The 20,815-nt window shown below is 43.3% G+C and overlaps 1 protein-coding gene across 4 annotated transcripts in view; it reads right to left on the reverse strand.

The window, feature by feature from the left end:
* fermt2 (FERM domain containing kindlin 2) overlaps positions 1-20,815 on the reverse strand; it is a 40,273-nt gene that overhangs the window by 8,359 nt on the left and 11,099 nt on the right. For 2 of the 4 annotated variants that reach the window (XM_062396785.1, XM_062396786.1), the window contains exons 3-11: positions 15,712-15,945; positions 9,264-9,392; positions 6,980-7,012; positions 4,914-5,139; positions 4,675-4,777; positions 4,269-4,376; positions 1,584-1,718; positions 1,129-1,178; positions 402-526 (exon numbers count right to left, since the gene is read on the reverse strand). In XM_062396785.1, the coding sequence (XP_062252769.1) occupies positions 402-526; positions 1,129-1,178; positions 1,584-1,718; positions 4,269-4,376; positions 4,675-4,777; positions 4,914-5,139; positions 6,980-7,012; positions 9,264-9,392; positions 15,712-15,945 (1,143 nt within the window). The remainder of the gene's footprint in view (positions 1-401; positions 527-1,128; positions 1,179-1,583; positions 1,719-4,268; positions 4,377-4,674; positions 4,778-4,913; positions 5,140-6,979; positions 7,013-9,263; positions 9,393-15,711; positions 15,946-20,815) is intronic. The other 2 variants (XM_062396787.1, XM_062396789.1) reach the window with 1 other exon arrangement.

The following is a 20,815-nucleotide window of genomic DNA, read 5'->3' on the forward strand; positions in this document are numbered from 1 at the left end:
GTGATTTAAGCTGCTTTCAGACATGCACTGAATTCAAGATAATCTCCTGATATTCTCCTGAGGGGCTGTACGTGAGTGAGAGGCTCAAGACTTTCTCTGGAGTTTCTCCTGCCAGCCCTCAAGTAAAAACTCAGGGTAATGTCCATATCTCAGGATGAAAAGGTAGTCAAGAGAACATTTTGGTTAAAAGGGCGAGCAATGGTGACGTATAAACCTAGTGATCTAGTTGAGCCACCCCTCGTCTAAAAACTCCAGAGATTTATCGGAGAATGTCCTGCTCCTTCCTATATATATGGAAGGCAGACTCTGGAGAAAGTCCGGAACCCATCGTACTGCCATTCCCTGGAGTGTCTGGAAACAGCTTTTATTTTGGTCTATGTAAATTGTATGAGCGTCTGCACCTCTTAGATTCATTTGTAGAGTAGGTGTCCCGTGCGCCTCCTCTTTACTCTTGTAACAGGAAATTGTGATATCCTTGAATGTGCACCAGTACTGCTTATAGCCCTTCAGCGTCAGTTTCTTGGGTCTGGAAAATATGTAAGAGACAGAGGGAAACATGTCACACTTCAGATGGAAAAAAAAAAAAAAATTGATGTTATTGTTAATGGGGGACAGGAGATCATAAGTGAGGACAAAGAGGGAGGAGGAGTGGGAGGAAGGGGCTGTTCTCCAGTGCAAAGTCAGCGAGGCGAACAGGAAAGGAGCCAGCGTTGGACATGAACATTAATGGAAAACCATTAAAGAGGAAATGCCTCTCGATATCGTACCCCCCCCCCCCCCCCCCCCCCTTGATGGTTTAGACATTTAATGAGACAACCACCCCAGGGGCCACCTGCCTGTCAGCAAAGACCTACAGCCAAAAATGATTGTGGTTCAAAATATGCTCGGTCCAACTGTAATCACTTAGAAAAAGAAAGAACGAAACTGCAAGCTCAGCCTGCAAATGTCCTCTGGCAAACAACCTGGTCTATTACACTGATGCAAAACAGGCAAGGGTGCTCGTATTTAGCCAGAAGATGCTATTTCCTCTAATAGATTCAACATCTTTTCGACAAACAAGATCATCTCATACAAAGTTGTTACACACAGGGAGTTTTTTGATAACATTGAAAGAGAAAGTGGACTTACTTGAAAACTTTGACGTAGTCAGCAAGCTCCGGAATAGATGTGATATCACCCTGGAAGGAAAGGAGACATTTCACTAAAAACACAGAACATTTTAATATACAAGAATAAGAGAGTGGTTCAAATCAAAACAATGACTCGAGGATCAACGTTGCTCATTTTCAATCTCATTACTCAGTGGAATACTCCAAAAAAAACACTGCGTAATATCTCAGGCCTCAGTTTCCTCTGATAAGCTGTATAAACTTAATTCTCACAGTGAAGGACATTGTTAATTCCCCCTCCACTGGGTCAGTGTGCAGTGTTTACACAGGTTTATGCTCCTGTTTAATACGACGAATGAAAGGAGACTTCATCAGAGTGAAGTAGAGAAACAAAGGGAAATAAAAGCCCAGTGCAAGTGATCCATAGAGGTTATTTCCTCCAGTGCATGTGATGATGTGGCAGTGTCTTCGTACCAGTGTGTTGGACGTCTTCCCTCCTTCCAACGTGATCTCCAGGTCTGACAGGGCTGCATCCACCTCGTCCACCTCCTTCTCACTGTTGTTCATGTGGTTGTCTGAAGCCATGATTGACAGTTTGTTGATGTGGTACTGACGGAAAAAGAGAAATGCACCAGTTACACCAATTTTCTGCATTAAACCAGGGTTTGTACAAGTCTTTGGACAGTCCATGATATATTCAGAAATTCCAGATGTGAAAAAATTTCACAGTAAAATGAACTGACAAACAAACATGATATATTTACAATACAAGTGATATTCAACACTTCTACACTCACTTGCACAGAGAAATATAAGAATATTCATTACAGTCTTCCTTTCAGAAACACATGTGCAATATGTACTTTACTGGAGGAGAGTTGTAGCAAAAGTCTGAAGTACTATGGAAAATGGTTTCACATTTATTATCCTCCACAACTAAAATCTAAACTCTTCCAGTTACAAAATGTTTCTATCCAGCAGATAAATGGAAGCCTTCCAAAAGAAAAAGAAAAACAGCATCAGACAGAGACAGACTGAGGCTGTTGCAGATATACTATCAAATGTTAGCTACAGTTTTGATTTCATGCAATGTCTGTTTGACTGGTGCACAAATACTACGAATTTGCATTATAAAAGGGAACTGGTCTCTGCTAATTACCATTTCAATAGTGAAAGGCTTTGTTGCCATTTATGTTAGCAAATAATGCCACTGTGCAGCTCTGAGTTCAGCAGCGATGGGAAAATGTCCTTAAAGATGAGAAGACTAGTTTCAGGAAGAGGGGAGAATAAAGTGCTTGGTGGTGATGATTCACTGACAGAAATAGTTTAGACGATTTCGACAATGTGTTCTCAGCAACTATAACAGCCTCGTGAATCGTTTTTTACTGGGAACACATGTGCAACTGGGCCAATAGCATGTGATAAGAGACAGTGCGCTCTTGTAACAATGGAGACAGCAATTCATCAAGATGGGACTCATTACTGAAAAACCCGCGTGTGGCTTCCTCTTACCGTGAGTCACAGATACTAAATACAACTTGTTGACAAATGGTATTTATAATGTCAACCCATCACCAACCCCCCACCAATATATGAATGAACAGCTGTCGAGCAGATGAGAGAAACAGAGACAAGAGTTTGACAGAGATATGTGAGGCTTTAGTCAGCTAAGGTTACAGCATGTGGGACAAAGGGCCCTCGATGACCCTCCATGCTTTCACAGTGTGGGGCTTGCTTCCTGTTTGTGTGTATAGATGGTTGAACTCGACTGTTTATCTACTGAGATACAAAGTACAACCCGTGCCCTATGTTTCTCCTGTGGGCATGGTGACTCTGAGGTCGATTACTGTTCTCGGCTAATGATCACCTCATGTCTATGTTCGGCCAAAGAGACACTTCCAGGTGATGGCACAGTAGCACAGGCCAGCAACATGCTGGAAGTGGACAATCATTGCTCTTTATTTAGACCCTGTGTATCCACTCTCAACGGTGAAACATTAGCCCACGCTACCCAACTGAAACATAGTAGTAGCTCCCTAACAGACAGGTAGCAACAGTGTAGTAGATCAGCATCTCTCTCAGGAAATGAAACAAGAAACGAGTTAAGTGTAGTTATAACCAGCCTGATGAGTCACACCTAACACCTCAGAGCGTAAAATGGCTTTTAGAGGCATGTGAGCAGCTCTGTCTGGGAGACAGTGTCATGATGGGGTGGGTGGTCTGGGCTTCAGCGTTGGGTCCCGAGACCAGGATGCTCTATAATTACCCCGGGGGTGAGGACAGGATGGCGTCCACTGGTCTTGGCACCCACAGTTTATGAGGGTCAGAAATAGCAGGGGCACCAACCCCAGATTGAAGGGGGCAACCCGAGGGGGCAAAGGTGCTCACATCTGCATATCACTTCCACTGATCCCCTTTAAAGCCACTTGTTGTCATTTCACTTTCCTCTGATCGTCCTTTACACTTGTCTCATAAGAGAAAGTTTGTCTAATGCCATGATTGTCCAGGGCAGAGCAACTCGGTGTGAGTGGCTACAGCAAGTAGGCCCGAGGTTGCCAGAAATGACTTGGTCACATGAAGCTAAAAGCCTCGGCCGGGAATACAGTGAAGAATACAGCTCTGTTGTTACTTACTAGATACCAACAAAGATCTTAATGAAAATAAGAATATAATATTAAAATATCTCATTTATTTTTCATTACACTGTTTCTAGAAATCAAAGTGACTTCACTCTGTTTAGCTAAGTAAGGAAAGTCCATTAAAGTTACTTGTCATTAATTATTCATTAAGGATTTTGGGTTCAAAAGCCTAATGACTCATTTTTCCATTGACTAAGTCAGATATAAATGGAATTGATTGATATCAAAGCATAGTGATGAGTCCATTGGGAATCTGTGCGATAATACCCCTATTGACTCCTGCAAGACTGTGAAATGGCCAAGTTTTAGAATGCATGCTGCAGCTGAGCTGGCAGCCATATGGCTCAGCTCTGGGCTGGAAGCCCAATCCGTTTATTAGCTTGTGGTTGAGAAGGAAATGTGCCCATTGGCTGATGAAGAGAAGTGTACAGATCTTCAAATTTCAGACCCTGACTAAACATTGCTGAAACAGGAAAAAAATAGGATCAGGGAAGGACACAAACATGCTGAGTCGTCTTACCTGCAGGGCAGCAAACATCATCATTTCCTCCTCCGTGCACTCGATTTCCTCCAACAGGATGGCCCACTTGGACTGTTCATAGAGCTGGTTCACTCGGATGGCATCATACTGTGGACACGCACAAACCAACAGTAAACAAACTAACGCTGTCTCACAGTCCGATACACACAGGACGTCAAAAAATCTGGTGATGCAATATTTAAACGGTTGTGTGTGTTATAGTCGACCCTGATTTTGTCAAATATGAGGTCAGTTGAAATTCAATGAATACTGTCATGGTCAGTGACAGTATGATGTCATATTTTATATAATATACTGAAAACTACACAGGTTAAAAGTCTGTCAGTATGGAAAGTTTTCAACAGACTGTAAGGTAAAGTTGTTGTGCTTTGCCTGTGGGACATACCTTAGGGTTGAGGTCAAAGAAACTGTGGTATTTGAACCTCAGCAGCAGCACCTCATTCTCCTTTACATCCTGCTCCATCAGAGACCTGGATGAGTCCAACCACCTGTGCAGACAATGAATGAGCTGCTTAGAATTTGTCTTTCTGGAAGAGATGTGGACTCTTGAAACTGTTTTGATCAGAGGAAAACCTTAAACCAGTTTAACCAAAGGACCAAACCACTGAGCAGAGTTCATCTCACCCCTGGTTGATTTTGGCTTTGTCCAGCAGAGACTGGGGCTTGTACATTTTCGCCAGGATGTCTGGTGAGGAGATTGGCTGGCTGACGGCGAGGATGCTGGGATTGCCCTCGGACAAGGGGCTGTCCCCGAACCAGGCAGAGGTGGGCGACAGCGGACTTCCATCCCTGGAGTCATAGGTGGGGGTCATTGTCTTACTGTACAAGCCCGGACTGGAGTAGATGCTCCCTGGAAACACAGAGCAATCAATCAGTTCTTGTAGTGCAAAGAATACACACAAAGTATTCATTAAATAAACATTATTTTTAATGTTTCCTTTAGACAATCCAATTAGGTGCACAATCACAAATAGATCATTAAAAACAGCTATGGGGTAAAATGGTGAACACCTTCCAAAAAGCACACACACACAACTGCAGCCTATAGCCAGGCCAGCTAGCGGTCAACAACAACCATGTGACTACGAGCCCACACTTTGCAGATGAGTGACTTCAACCATCCATGTCTTCCTGCTGATGGTGGGATTGATGTGGATCAGCATGCAGATGATGCACTACATGATTGGGGTCACCCGCTTACTCACAGTCAAAAAACCTGCAGGAATGCACCGCACACAGCAAACTACTGCACAACGTGCTGCAGAGAGGAGGAACGCAAAGATGTGGGAGGAGGATGCCTGGATTACAATAAGATGCAACTGTAAAGTCAAATCCTCCCATATTTTTGAATGTTGTTTTTTCCATTACATTTGATGTTAAGTTTATCCATTTGTTTTTCAACCTTGGCTTTTGGGTCCAAACAAAAGCAGGACACCAATGTGAAGTTTTCTGCATTTCCTGTTGGCTGTGCCTTGTGGAGTATTTTTGGCCCCACACCCCTCCATTCCCCCTCTCCCTCTGTAGGGCTCAGGTCAAGAAGCAACACTGGCTAAACCACTAAATCCCTTCTGAAATCATCAAGTGGGCTTGGCTTGTGTCTGTGAGTGTGTACATGTGTGTTTGTGTTTGCAAGCTGAGGTCATGAGAACAGGGTGCAGGCTACGGCCACCCATCCCTTGCGGGGGAAGGCTTTATTCAGTGACTCTTTAAAGGGTTTTCCCCCTGATGCTGAGTTCATCGGGTCAGGGAGAGTACTCCCATCTCCCATAGGGGTTCCTTAGGAATCCCAAATATTCAGAGACACCATGTATAAGGTGAAAGCTGGAAGCCCACTGAACAACACAACTGGTCCTCCTCCATCCTGTTTACTGACTCTCCAATACAAAACTAACTACACAAAGAATGTCAACATGACTTGACTTCCTAACGCTCCCACACTGGGGATTTGTAGAGGGCTTAAATGGAAGTTGCTGGACCAACATGGGCTGTTAAGACGAGAAATAAACCAAGAGAGGGTGGAAAAATAATGAGATGTGTCTCTCGTCAGTTAGATTTTTATTAGAAAAATGTTGTGTAGTGGACCAATAAGAATCTTGGACTAAATGTATAGCAAAAACCATATTGTATATAAAGATGGACAACGGGTCTCAGCTTCTTCTGCTGTACAAGAATGTAACTAACATGTCCTAAATGAGTAGGGCGGTAATGTTGCTCTTTCAACGTCATTTGGAGCAAGAAGCTGCTCAGTAGTGATCATAGCATAGAGCACTTTTAAAAAGGTCCCACCAAAACACGAGCTTGACCAATCGTTAGTAGAGATTGGTACCAAAATCTGGTGCAGCCCGTAAAGTTAGCCCACAGACATCTAGTAGTTACCACAACAAGAATATGGCTAAAGCTAACTGGTATAAAGTGTGGCTGTGAGCAGACCTGGAGTAGCTGTAATGAAAAAAGTGAGCTTTGAGCCAATTTCTAAGGAGAGGCAAAGCGTTTACATCATGTGACCTTTCAAACCAGCTGACTTCCTCTAGAGGAGCGGTCAGGTGACTAGGCCGCTAGTCCCAAAGGTTACAGATGTGACCTCAACACTGTGGCTGTGGGAAGGGGGTGCAAGGTAGATAGGAAGGCGGGAGGCAAGGGTGAGGAAGCAGTGTTGAAGAGTAAAAGGAAAGGGGGAGAGGAAAGCTTACCTTTGACAGGTCCGATGTATACTATCTCAGAGGCTAGGATGAAAAGAGAAAGGAGGACAGGAAAGGAAGCAGAGGGAGGAAAAGGAATGGAAAAAAAACATCAAGTGGACAGATTTGAGACAAACTTGACAAGGGCGGTGAGGACACAGAGGAGAAAAGACAAAAAATAGAGAAATAGGAGAATGCCAACTGCTAGCCTCAGAGCGGATGACTCAGTTTACCCTCTTTGCAGAGGGAGAACACCCTGGCATGACTAGCGAGGTTCTGTCGTTTTCCATCCATGTGTTCTTTGCCATCCACGCAGCACAACTGATAGAAAGCCCAAGCAAGACACCGGTCAGTGTGACCCAACCCTGCATGTATTAAATGCAGCACAAATATAAAGTGCTGGGAGACATAGTGGATCTAAGGCTGAGTCAAAACAGCAGCTGAGGATTAGTAACATGTTTTTTTCTACCAAAATGACCAGTTCTGTGGGAACTTGACACGAGCGTGCAGACAGACAAGGGACACCCAGTTCCCAAAATGGTACTTTTAAAGACAGAGATTGAGGTTATGGAAAAGGATTGTCTTAAAGTGGGAATAATTAGTCACCATCTATATAAAGTGATGTGAGGTCAGTGTCACCTCACTGTACAGTTGCACATCCTCTTTACTGTATGCGTCTGAGCTGTGAAATGGTTATTTTTCTGTTTTTAACAACAATGCTAGTTCCACACGTCAGTTTTGGCATGTGGGAGAAAATTAACTGGAAAATATTATTACTTCCGACAAGGAGAAAACAAATCAGACACATCTGGGGACAGATATTCAGGTGTCTTCAGGATAGTATTTACCTAACGCCACGGCAAGCTACAGTGACCTCTCCTCTCTTTGTCCCCAAAGTGGTGTGGACTACACATGAGCCTTTAGCTGCACAGGAGAGTAACAGGATTCTGATTGCATCACTGCCTCTGTGAAAAACCTTGTGATTCCTATCAAGAGGTCAGCCCTTCCCCACAAGGGACACAACAACACCTTTCAACTTGGCCAGGAAATACACCTTCTGATTGCAGCATGTGACTGATCTGATGGACAGGATGACAGGAAGTGTGTGGGTGAAGTGACAGTGAACAAATTCTGCACATTCCTGATGGAACTGTTATTTTTGCACCACCTAGTATTGTGACCACAGTTGCCTAATGGGAAAAAAATGTATCCACAATAGAGGCATCAATGAAGCACACCCATTAAATGTAATGGTGCAACTTTGGGTGTGACTTTCATGAGCTGTGTCCATAAAAGTGAAATGTGAAAGAAAAAAAGAGTGAGTAAGAGTGCTGCTTTTATGTCTTTTCTATCACTCATATTTCGATACAGGGTAATTGACAATGAATTCAAATTTGCACATCAGCAATATTAGCCTCTTTACTGCAGGGAATTGTGAAGGTTCACCAAGTTCACAGTGACAGTTCAGGCCTTTTTCCACTCAAGAGTGTCTATATGCATGTTGAGCTGGGTCTAAGGAGAAAGAAGACAGACTCGAGGCCCGAGCAGAGCGTACAAAGAGTCCCATTCACCCTGTCTCATAGAGTTTGCAGTTTTGCTCAATGCTAACTCTGTGACAGCGGTGTACCCTGTTTTGTTCTGCCCCTCTCGGCTCACATGGTCATAACCCTCCCATCAGCGGCAGAGGAGGGAGGAGTGGCCGGTGTAGATGCAGTCGTGCAGCCTGGTTGGGTTTAAAATGGCAGCGTGACCAACTATGCGTGGAATCTCAACCATTCTTCGCCCTGCCTGCCAAGGAGCAGGAAGCCCAGGCTGCAGATCCCATGCAGGCCTCAAACTTACACATTCATATTTGGTCATTAGAGGCAGGCTGCAAAAGTCTGGAGTTTTCTTAGTGGGTTGTTTTGAACCACAAGTGCAATCAAACAAAAAAAGAATGGAAGATGCTCTGTAGCAGCCAGTGGAACCTTTTATTCAACCCTGTTGTTTGAGGGAAATTAGATTATTGTTTTTCAAAATATACAAAAATGAAACTTCAGAGTAGAGTAGAGTTCAGTATCTGAACCTAAAGCCCGGATTCCTCTGACTTCCATTTCTATAAATTCACCATTTTCAACTCAGCAGAACTTGCACTTACTTGTCTCATATTATTCCTTTCTGCTTAATAATCTGTAAATTCTATTCGTCCTTCCGCATAAACATGACAAATTCAGATGGAAAATACTGCAGCAAGTGGTTTGAAGCCATACGTGCTTCATCTCCACATTAGTGGCGGAGTTACTGTCCATCAACACACCTGATCCGGGGGTTAACAGTGGTCCCTCCAGCTCAAGATCATCCTCCTCTGCCTCCTCCAGCTTTTTCTTCTTCTTCTTAGGATCACGGGGCTTACGCAGTAGAGAAAGCTCTTCTGGGTGGCGAATATCTGGAGAGGGAGAGAGAAAGAAAGTTCATAAAAATAACCTTGGGTAACAATGAGGCAAAATCAATCTGGACACCAAGATGTGCAGGTTTCAATGTTAGAATCCTCCTAAAAGCATACACCCATTTATATTTTGTTCAACTACAGGCCTCATATAAACCACACAACCTCTTGCATGGGCTATAAATGCATAGAAATAGTATTCTGAGTGAATACAAAGAAGCTTAAGAAACTTGAACTGAAATGAGTTGAGAGGCAAAAAGGGAGAAGGAGTAAAGAAAGCAAAGGGATGAAGGAGATGAGCAAGAAAGGTGCTGAGCACAAGAGGGGTGGAAAATTGAAAATCCCTTCTCTCTGGGCCACCGCAAATCTTTCTTTTACTGTATCCAATCTCCAACCGAGACACATGCCAGACACAACCTGGATCATTCTTCTCACACACATGAAACCAGAACCAGGAGGAAGAGAGCGCAGCTTTCACAAAGACAGAACAACACTGATGGTCCTCAGATAGTATAAATTAAATAAACAACCACGAATTAACTCGTGCCTAAAGAGTTGTGTGCAAGATCCTGATCAGAAAATGAGATATCGCACTGAAGATAATGACTAAAACAGAGTAGCCTCTCTCCCCTCTCTTCCCTCCTGCCCCGGAGCTCGGAGGCCAGGGAGCCATCACTCAGCGGCGGCTATGACGTTTTATGATGAGTTTGGGACGGTTCTGATCTAGTGGGTGAGACAGTCAGAAAGTGTCAGAACCAGGAGACATGCGGCTATAGTCTAGATGCTTTAGGAACATCTGGATCCTCAGCTGGATCTGGTTTGGTCAAAGATTCCATGTGAATTAAGGAGTGAGCTGATATCCGAGAATCTTATTTCATTATTTTCACTTTGCTTTACACAAGAACGTTAAAAAAAAATTTAAGGTTTTTCTCTGAGATCAGTTGAAATAAACCTTTCTTCATTTTCTATATATTAAGAATTGACAAGGTGATGCAGACTAATTAAAAAAATGGTTGCAGAGGGCCGGTGGGGGAAAGCAGAAACGTGTGAGGGGAGAGAGCGAACGTCTTGGCTTGGTGAGAGATCTTGTTTGGTTTGTGTAACTAAAGCAAAAGCATTCCAGGAGTTTTAAGAACTACCAGATGGGAGCTCACCCTCTCTCTTCGTCCCTTGCTGACTCCCTCTTCCCTCCTCCCTCATTCTTGCTCTGCTGCAGTGGTGGAGTGCAATCCCTGTGCCCTTATACAGCCATGTGAGTTGCCGGCGTGCTGCCGAGCTTCAGCCCACGAAGCTGTGCAAGCAGCTTAATACACACAATGGAGTGTGTATCAAATTGTGTATGTACACAGGGCTCCTGTCTTTTGTTGAGGCATTACAGAGGCATGTGGTATTCTACTACAAAGTTGCTTTAATTGTTCATACATATGACCTCATTGTCCACAATGGAAGTACAGTATGAGCCATATACAGAACAAGCTGACCAGTGTAATAAGTGATAATAACAGGGTTTCTGCCGCTTTCAACAAGTTCAATTTAAGGGTATTTAATACCATAATAAACTCAACTTAAGGCTATGTCAAGTACGACAGATACGAAGGAATATCAAAGTCACTGAATTCCTTAGACTTCCACATAATTGAGGTTAAGGTGAAGTAGCTGAGTTTAGAATAACACTCGAAATGCCACGTTAACTTGGACACTACAGACAGAGACAGTTGGTATTCAAAATCTTTCCCACAACTAAGACAACAGTTCCAAGACGTATGTCTTGGTTGTAGTTTAATTATGGCGTGCTGATATCGGTATCTAAAATGTAAGCCGAAAATTAAGATTACTGAATTTTTTTATGTTTTTAAACCCTGTGTAAATAAATGTTATAAATAGAAATAGAAAGTATTTTAATGATAGTGTAGCTTCCTTACATTGATGAATATTATAAACATCTATAGATCAAACGTGTGGCTCAAAAGCAGTGATTTTGGTCACAACGATTTTTTAACCAATTACTCAGTTTGATGAAAAAACTGCCCATTATCAGAGGAGAAATTAAAACACTAATCTTCCTGTAAAATCTATATTTTAGACCCATTTACTAGATTGCTGTGCCCCAGTGTGTGGGAAAGAGGAAAGATGCGGTAGATAAATTGACATATGAACTTATCACTCCAATGAAAGGAGTGGAGGTGTAACGGTTGTGTCCTGAAGCACAAATACAATCCAAAATATAAAGAAGACCATAAAAACTATATAAAAACACTGCACTAGACACGAAACAGTCAGTTTCTGCTGACATACCCAGTCGAGTTCTGAATTGTTTGTTTATAGAGATAATTTAGGGAATCGTGAACTGGTGAGAAAGACTTCTCCTGTACCAACTGCATACTTGTGGCCAGTGTCCGGACGAGGAGGAAGAGTCAGTGATGGTTTGAGTGTTTACAAAAGCTTGGTCGACTTCCATTAGCAGAAATGACACCTTTGACAATAAGACCCCCCCCAATCCTCCATTCTGCAGACTCCAGGCCGGGAGCCAGAGAAGAGGGGGGGTGAACTGGAGCCAGCTGGGCTCGCAGGACCTACTCCTCGGAACACATGATTCACTGCAGTGAGTAAGGCCAGCCGCAGAAGAATCACAAACACCGTCACAGTCTAATTTTACAGCACTGAGGTTTACAGTACAAACAGATGGAGACCCTACATGGACAAAGAAATTATAGAGGAGAGATTTCATCAACTATTTTTCCCCTTTGCACATTTCTTGCTGATTCGAAGAGGCACTCGCTGGAATGATCAATACTGTGGAACAATAAATGTGTCATTTGCTCCAGGGAAGACACAATAAAACCAGGGCTGAGAAATGACTGGCACATTCTGGGTCTAAACGGAAACAGACAACACGATTTTGATTTTTTTAACGTAGAAGGAATTCAGCTTGTGATGAAGTGCAGTGAGGTCAGATGTTTGGCATCTGAGCTGAGTCAAGTGATGCTTTGAGTTAATACAATAACATGAGACAGACGTCACAGAGCAGTTTTAGGGTTTTTCAGACCAACTTTAAGGACAAACAATAACAGCAATTGGCATCTGAGGAGTCTTTCATTTATCAGACAGGAGACTGAAAAGGTGCAACAAGGTCTTTCAGAAAGAACAATAATGCACTTTCATTTAGGAACCGGAGCCGAGGCCACACCGCGCTCCTCCTGTGTTATGAAAACAGTGGCTTGGGCCAGTCAAGCAGACCACAGGCTGATGTGCCATAAATCTGTTGGACCAAGACGATGGAGCAGCAGTGCCACACATTGAGAAAGGTTTCTGGAGGACAGCGCGCAGTGAGCAAACACTTCGACTCTCAAACTCATCCTCCTGTGCCCTCTGTGTTCATCCCTGCTACCTCCACTTGCAGAGAAGTAACAGTAGCGTTGCTGCCCCCTCTATTTTCTACCAAACATGTTGGTGCCTCAGGACTCCAACAAACGGTAGCAAAGCAGTTTTTACCAAAAAACACACAGTGCTTAAGTGGAACAGCCTGATTCCTGTTACCCTGAAGTGGTGCTTCGCAGAGAGCAGCAGCCTCATTTTGTCTCGCCTCGAGTCCCAGGTCCAAAGTCATGTGTTAGTCAGTTTGGGAAGAGTACATTTTGTGTGCTGTCCCACAGGAAGAGTAAAAAAACAGCCTCCTGTTAGAGGGAGGACGTGTGTGCGTGTGTGGAAGTGAGTCCAGGTTGTCTAGACAGGAGAAGCTTATGTCTATGAGTCTTCAGTTGGCAACTCATTCTTTAGAAAAGCCAGAAGATCCAATTCATTGCAGACATGACTTTATGTAACTCATTTAGCATTTTATAGCTGAAATTATTAGATGATTATTAGATTTTTTTGACAACAGTCACTCTTTTTATAGAATAATATAATGAATCAAGAAAAAGATCATTATATTTGTATGTTCTGACTTTGTATGCGAGTATCAATGGCTGTTCTGTATTTTAGAAAATTGTCAAATAAAAATTAGGGTTTACAGCCATTGAGACAAAACAGGCCCTGTTAATATCTGATTTCTGACATGAACTGAACTCCGGATATTTTCTTGAAATCTTCCAGAAAGGGCTGTTTATGAGAATGTGAATGTCCAAGTCAGTTACTCCAGACATTTTCTAGACGGTTCCTACCAGTCACCTAGTAAGATGTCAGGTAAATTAGCCCATGTGAGAATACAGCAGGGGTGCCATACACGTAGAAGATGCAAACGAAGATGTCAACTTGAAAATGGCACTATTGCACAAGAAATTCAGAAACATCTGAAAGCACAAAAATATGCAGAGCATTCTCTGAATTGTTATCATAATGTTATCTTGCAACTGAAAATGGAAAAGCCAAATTCCTTAACCGTAACTATCTTGTAAGCAGAGCAGCACGGGACGTAGGTGCTGCCAAATGGAAACAGAGGTCAGAACAGGAGTGAAACTGAGTGATTTTCATCTGTTACAGTAAATCAACCTTTCGCACAGTCCTCCTCATTCCCAGTCGGGCCAGATGGACTGCGTCTGTGTCAGGACCCAGCTGCTATGGACATGGGAGAAGTACAGCAGTGATAATTGGTTTTATGCTTTTAACTTGGGAGTGTTATGTTGATTTTATATGCTTTGGTCCTGTATGGGAAGCGCACTGACATAATCTAAGTTGTGCTAAAGAGAAAATAGAAAGTTTGAGGTAGAAACATAGTGGGTTGTTTATATGTTAAAATAGCAGAGCGTCAATGGCACATTAATAATCCTAAACTGTAGGGCATAATAAGATAAATCCACCATGAAGAGGGTGGGGATAAAAAACTGCCAATTACATCACTCGAAGACGGAAATCTGAACTTATTTTGGAAGAGGAAATAGCTTCTGTGTCACCAACTGAGTGGACTTGCCAGAGTAAAAGAAATTGAAAACAATTTAAAAGCAATCCCCACTTTCTTTCCAGGATCTCCGCCACTCCCTTTCTGCTGTCTGGAGCGAGGGCCAGCTGTAAAAGGCTTGGTCTCTTCCTGTCCCCTCCGATTCTCTGTGCTGTGCAGTTCAGGTAACAAAATTAACCAATTCCAAGCCAGACCAGCTGTAAATCAGCTAAGTCAGTTGTCATAATCTCGGTAATAGTTTATAGCTTCCCGCTGTCCACTTCCTTAAATTCTGCTTTTTGCAAGCTATAATACACAGTGATTGAAATGCAACAGTAGAAGCACATCTCACTGTGGGGCCCTTTAAAGCCACCATAATTCTTTCAATGTTCTGGCACACAACAAAGTCAGCCAAAAGCAATTTGTCCTGAAATAGACTTATTAGAGAAGCAACAGACATATTCCTCATCAGGCCTGGCTGAGAACAAGACTGCAGGCCTGTTTCTCCCCCATGTTCCCCCGTGCCCCAGCAAAACAACATCTTTGTATTTACACAAAGAGGAGTAATGTGTTATTTTTTCTTGATCAATCATTTCAATATTCCACTCGTACCAAAATCAAAACAAGGTTAAACGCTAGAAGCCAATAAAAGCAGGAGAGCAACACTGCAGCTCCTGATCATGACTGCTCTGCCGAGTCCAGTGACAAATTCTCAACAGGGGTGAGATGACCCTGCCTGATAGAAGGATTTTGATGTGTGGGTGTTCTCCAAACCTGCAAATCCCCAGTGTAGACACCGACTAAGAGTCAGGGGCAAGTGGCGAGAGCTGAACCAAGAAAAAGCGGGTGTTATCAAGTCAGGGGGGCCGCAGGGTCCAGTGTGTAACCTCTGACTGGGGGCCCATGATAGAAGCTATATACATGTGAGCCCCTCGGTATTACTAACGCCATGTGGGACAGTTAAATTTGGTATTGTTATTAGTGCAAGAGATGGTAGGTAGGTAAGTCAGACAGTCATAAGGAGTATTTACATGTGCATGAATAAGTCTGTTGATGTGCGTCTGTGTTATGATCCAGAGACGGATTCATAATCTCAGTTTACTAAACATTAGTGTAAAGCAGATGGAGCCCAGGTTCCAAGGACAAGACGCCCCAGTTGAACAGTGGACTGCCAATCAGGAGAAGTGACTCCGGTGCACAGAGCTCAGAGCGTGTTTAATAAACACAACAAATTGGCGGAGATGAAAACAGTTAGAGGAAGAACATGATTAGCTCTGTTTTCTTTAGATAATCTCCAGAAACTTTCCAAAAATAGTATAACTGGGGGAAGTTGAGGTTGAGCCCGCTGGACATCTTCAGTAGGACTGAACTCCACATCACCACCAAACATATGAATACTGCCTCGCCTGCTGTTCTCTTAATGATTCCGTCCATCGCTCCACTTACTGAAGGTTTTGCAGATGTCGGACACATTCTTGAAGACGCGGTCCGAGAAGTTGACCTTGACCTTCATGTGCTTCATGTTGGGCAGCTGGAGGCGCAGAAGTTTGTGCTGCGGCGTGAAGAGCAGCCTGGCGTCGGCTTGGATGCCGTACTTGTCCAATGTCCAGTGGGTTTTCAACAGCCATGTCTTCTTCTTCTCCCACCATAGAGCATGGTCTGACCAGTCCTTCTTCACATCTTGGGAGAGGAATAAAAAAATAGTGGATTAGTTTTAATAAGAACTGCAGGGATGGAAATAACAGAAAACCTATCATATCTCATAACAAAGCAATGGCCACATCCATACCACTACATGTTAGTTTGGAACTCTGGCTCCTATCAATAACATTACCCCCTTCTATAGGAAAACAACCGGAATTAGCCTCGAATACCAGTGTAGGACGCAACATGGATGAACATTTACAAGTGTTGCTAACACCCGCTGCTACAAATGCTTACATGCTTAAAAGACAAGCAATTCTCGTGTACAACAGCATGTGCCTGCCCAGTGTACTTGAGAGGTCACGTAATATGAATTTTCAAGGGTGTTAGTATGGACGGGGATTGATACTGATATGGAGCCAAAATGCGTATTTGGAAAGTTTTATTTTGAAAAAGCCGCTTTCAAAATACATGTAGTAGTATGGATGTAGACGATATTGGTGGTGACCACTTGTATCAGCAAGTAGAAGATATTGTAGGCAGAGGGAAGGTGTAACCAGAGCGCTCAGGCTGTATACCTCTCACTGTACTGACCTAAGCTCACCAAATGTGTCCCTTCAGGGCAGGGGTCACATTCAGGATGAGGGAGGGAGGGGGTGGCAAGAAAAGGTTTGCACGGGGCGGTGAAGTCAAAGTGAAAGGGAGGAGACAACTGAGTGCATGAAAGATGTGGCTGTTTGTACGACACTGTGGGGATATCAGTTTCATACCTCCCTTTTTGTTCTATAGTCACCCTATGATCCCTCTAAAGCAGAGGCAAGCCACCCAAAACCCCACATAGCTCCCAGGCTTTTCGCTCTGCAGGGGCTCAGAACAATAGGGACGGACCTGTGCTCTCATGATGGGTGACTGACTTGTGAAAACAGCAGGGATTTAAGGGAACTCGAAGCAGCTGGTTTTCAGGATCACCTTGTTCTGGTTTCTGTACGGGCTGAGGTTGGGTTTGAGCTGCAGTTCACTTCAAAGCTAAAAAGGTTAAAAAAAACAGTAGTCCCAAACTCAAGCAGAGCATTTGTTCCTCTGCTTCCATGTCATATTTATTTAACCCTCTAATGGCAGGTGGTGTCTGTGGTTAAGGAGGTAGAGCGGGTCGACTAACCAGAAGGTTGGTGGTTCTGGGCCACTCCACATGCGGATGTGTCCTAAGGCAAGATACTGAGCTGTATGAAATAAGAGCACGAGTGGGTGAATGTGGCTTGCACTGTAAAGCCCTTGAATGGTTGATAAGACTAGAAAAGCACTATTTACCCTTCAGTGAAGTATGCTAGGCTGCAGGTCTAAATGAATTGCAGGTTAGCTGGCACAAGAACAGAAGTCTTGGGTGGTTACGTGTTCCCCAAGTCATGCATGTTGCCTTGTGCAGATTATGATCGATAAGAATGAGGCCGATACTTTTTAAGCTAATTGTACTTCCAGAAATCCCCCTGAACAGTGAGGTCATTACTCTAGCATTAGTCCAGGAAGGCACTTCCCAGAGCAGTGTCTCATTTCCTCCACCCACACACCCCTTCATCGCTTCTCAAGCCTTACTCCGGGTTTCTCTTTCTCTCTCTCCCCACAATGAGTCAGTGTCCAGACACAGACATTGGTTTCCTTAGTCATCGCTTAATCAAAACTTTCAATCTGAACTGTTTTAGGTTTTTAAAATATGCTGTGTCAGTGGAAAAGTGGAAAAAACCTGATTGATATTGTCGTAGCTAATGTTTAATATCACAAGAAACATGAATCCGCAAAATGTGACTTAGAAAAACATCAATAGAAATTGAATGTGTCCTTTAAATGAATAATGTATCAATGCATAATATAATAGTTCGATAACATAAATTGTTCATGTCAGGTAGCCTTGCACAGTACTATCGGGCCACAATCAGCCGAACACAAGCTTTGAGACCTCAAGGTCAGATTGTAAAACATTCCACAATCTGAAAATATCCCCTTTACATTTATATAAAAGACAGAGCAGCAGCAAAGTCTCACATTTAGGATGTATAAACCAGCACATAATTGGTATTTTTCCTTCATAAATAATAATAATCTTCAGACTTTTTGGAGTTTCTTTCAATCGACAAACATATAGACAAGCGATAGGACTTGAAATCACTATCACGATTATTTCAAATTTTTACCACGATAACTTTATGCTACCCAACCCATTCACTTGCATCATGATCTGCCGTAGTAATGAATACATAACAGTGAGTCAGAAATAAGAATGCTTTTGGTCAAGGAATCCCAGCTCCATTTTGATCCCCATGAGGAAACACATCTATTTGTGTTCAAGGCTGGTGGCCCATTAGCTAAATGTGGTATATATACACACACTACAAGAGGAAGACCAGAGCTACAAATGGACAAACTGAAACCATAATGCACTACTAGTTCATAGCGTAGTAAGCAAACAGCAGTTACAGCAGGAACAGAGTGGAGTCAGTTGCAAAGGTCATTAATTTCCGATAAGAAATAGTAATGCAAACTTATTTGTAAGAGTTTGACAAATTCCCTGCAAGATGTGTGAAACAGCTGATCTGTAACTCCTAAAATGTCCAAGTTTTTCTATTACGAGTAAATGCAATCTACATGCTTCATAAGTATGATCCTGAAGTCAGATTTTTTTTTAACATGCAAAAAGACGCCTGAATGACACTTAACGTTTCCCTTTGGTGATTTCTGACATCTCAGGTCTGTCAATCAGGCTGCTTGGTGCCATGGAAACCTAAACCTTGAGTGGCCTTCCGTTTTCCACCAGTTGCTATTGTTTTCCCTGACCTTAACTTTACATAGGGGCATTCGGATGCATTGTTGACACTCTCCTGCTGATCCAGTTTATAAAGAGGAGTGAATGGGATTAGCGGTTGAATTGGTGAAACAACAGATTTGCCGCTTTGACCCAGGAAACGTGACGGCTGCGACGAGGGGAAGATTCCACTGGTGTTTGAGAAGGGGAGGAAAGTTTGAGAAGAAGAGAGCCAAACAGCATCTCAATGCACATGTCACTGTGACGGCCTTGTGTTAACTGCAATGGGTTGTTTGTCAAGCTGTTGGGTCTTTATACTGTTTACTCCGATAGGCTAACACTTGGGTGTTTCACTCAAGTGAAAACATTCCAAGCTTTCTTTGACCCTCTGTGAGTTGCTCTAGCAGCATGGGGTCTAGCTGTCATCGCTCCATCCTCATGCCTCAGCTGTGCAGGACACAGCTTCATTGCCACCGTCGGGAAAAACTGTTCCCTTAAGTATATAGTCGCTATTAAAGGCTGAAATAATAAGAGGGGAAAAGGAAGGGGGGAATTGAAAATAGAGCTGCGTGTATTTTTATAACTCTTCTCACTGTTTTTCCTCTCACAAACTTATAATTTCTGGTGTCTGGGAGAAATGCTAAACAGCTAGCATTAACATTTGGCACTCCAGCATTCACCACAGACGTTCTATAGCAGCGTCTTCATACTCAGCATGCATGACCACCATACAGTCTGTGGCGAGATATGAATGCACATCTTGGCGGGTCTCATTTACCCTCAACACACTCCCACTGGCCCCTGCTCCAATGTTTCTCTGCCGCTGCTCACCACCAAAAGCTCACTGGACATATTCTCTCCTTCTGCTTCCTACACAGTGGTTCGAGGGGATGTGATTGGACAAGGGCAGCTGGGAGAGGCGTCCATTGGGTTCTTTCAGCAACAAGGTGGAAACTCAATCCACCGAGAAGGAGGGAGAGAGGGCCAATGGCATCTCCCAGCTAAAAATACAGCCTGCCAAGCCTGACGTAATGCAGCAGCCAGAAGACCGGGAGTGTGTGTGTGTGGGGGGGGGGGGGCTTAAGTAATTGGTTGCATTAAATGTGGACCCACAGACCCCGAGTGGACTGGTGCATGCGTGTATGTGGGTGTGTGCGCGAGGAGGGCCTGAGAGACAAGGGGAGGGGAAACAGAATGACAAAGACATGTTTTATGACCTCTGCAGGACGTGAAAGATGATACGGAGTGTGTGTGTGTGTCTGTGTGAGTTATGCGTGCAGAAGTGTGTGCAGGTTTGTCGGAGGGAGGGTGTTCTTATCCATCCATTAACGACATTAGCTCTGTGTGTTCGTACGTGTGTGTGCTTTAACAAGCTAAATTAATCCATAAATTCTGTCAAACTGAGTTCTTTTCATTCAGCGCCATCAACGCTGCAGATCTCAACCCAGACGTCTTCCTCAGGTTTCTGCACCCGATAACACAAATAGAGATGCCGCTTCCAAAACACAGGGATTAATACTGTAATATTCTGAGTAGCAATTTAACAAGATAACCCAAACTCGAAACATTTAAGCTGAAACAGTTTGCAGGGCCTTCATTTAAATAATACAGGAAACTAAACTGTCGCTCTTCTTCCAACCACTTTATTCGCGACGTCCCTCCCCTCCTACTCCAAGTTGCAGCTATGTTTGTAGAAGACCGTCTGTGAGGGGGAGGGGCGGGGACAAAATTGGAGATGATGAGGCAGAAGGAATGAGAGAAAGGGCATGGAAAGGAGAGAAGAGGAGGATGAGCAGTGGACAGGGAGGAGCTCAAACTGGGGACGAAAGAATATCAGAGGGAGTTAGAGGGAGTCGAAGAGAAAAAACTGCTTTATCTAATTCAATGCCAGACTTTTTATTTTGTTTACATTTAATACACAATACAAATACCTCCACCAAAGCCAAACAAAGTCAAACAATCCTTAGTATGTCGGATTTGGTTCGGCAATGAAACAATATCCATAATTATCGCAGTATAATTTTCATCAAGAGCAAAAAAAGACAATGTGACAATTATCGATATTGACTGATGTGAACATGTTTTATCTTGATATCCATTTTTTCCGGCCCA

Source organism: Platichthys flesus, chromosome 10 (assembly GCF_949316205.1).
Source record: "Platichthys flesus chromosome 10, fPlaFle2.1, whole genome shotgun sequence".
In the NCBI taxonomy this organism is placed as follows: Eukaryota; Metazoa; Chordata; class Actinopteri; order Pleuronectiformes; family Pleuronectidae; genus Platichthys; species Platichthys flesus.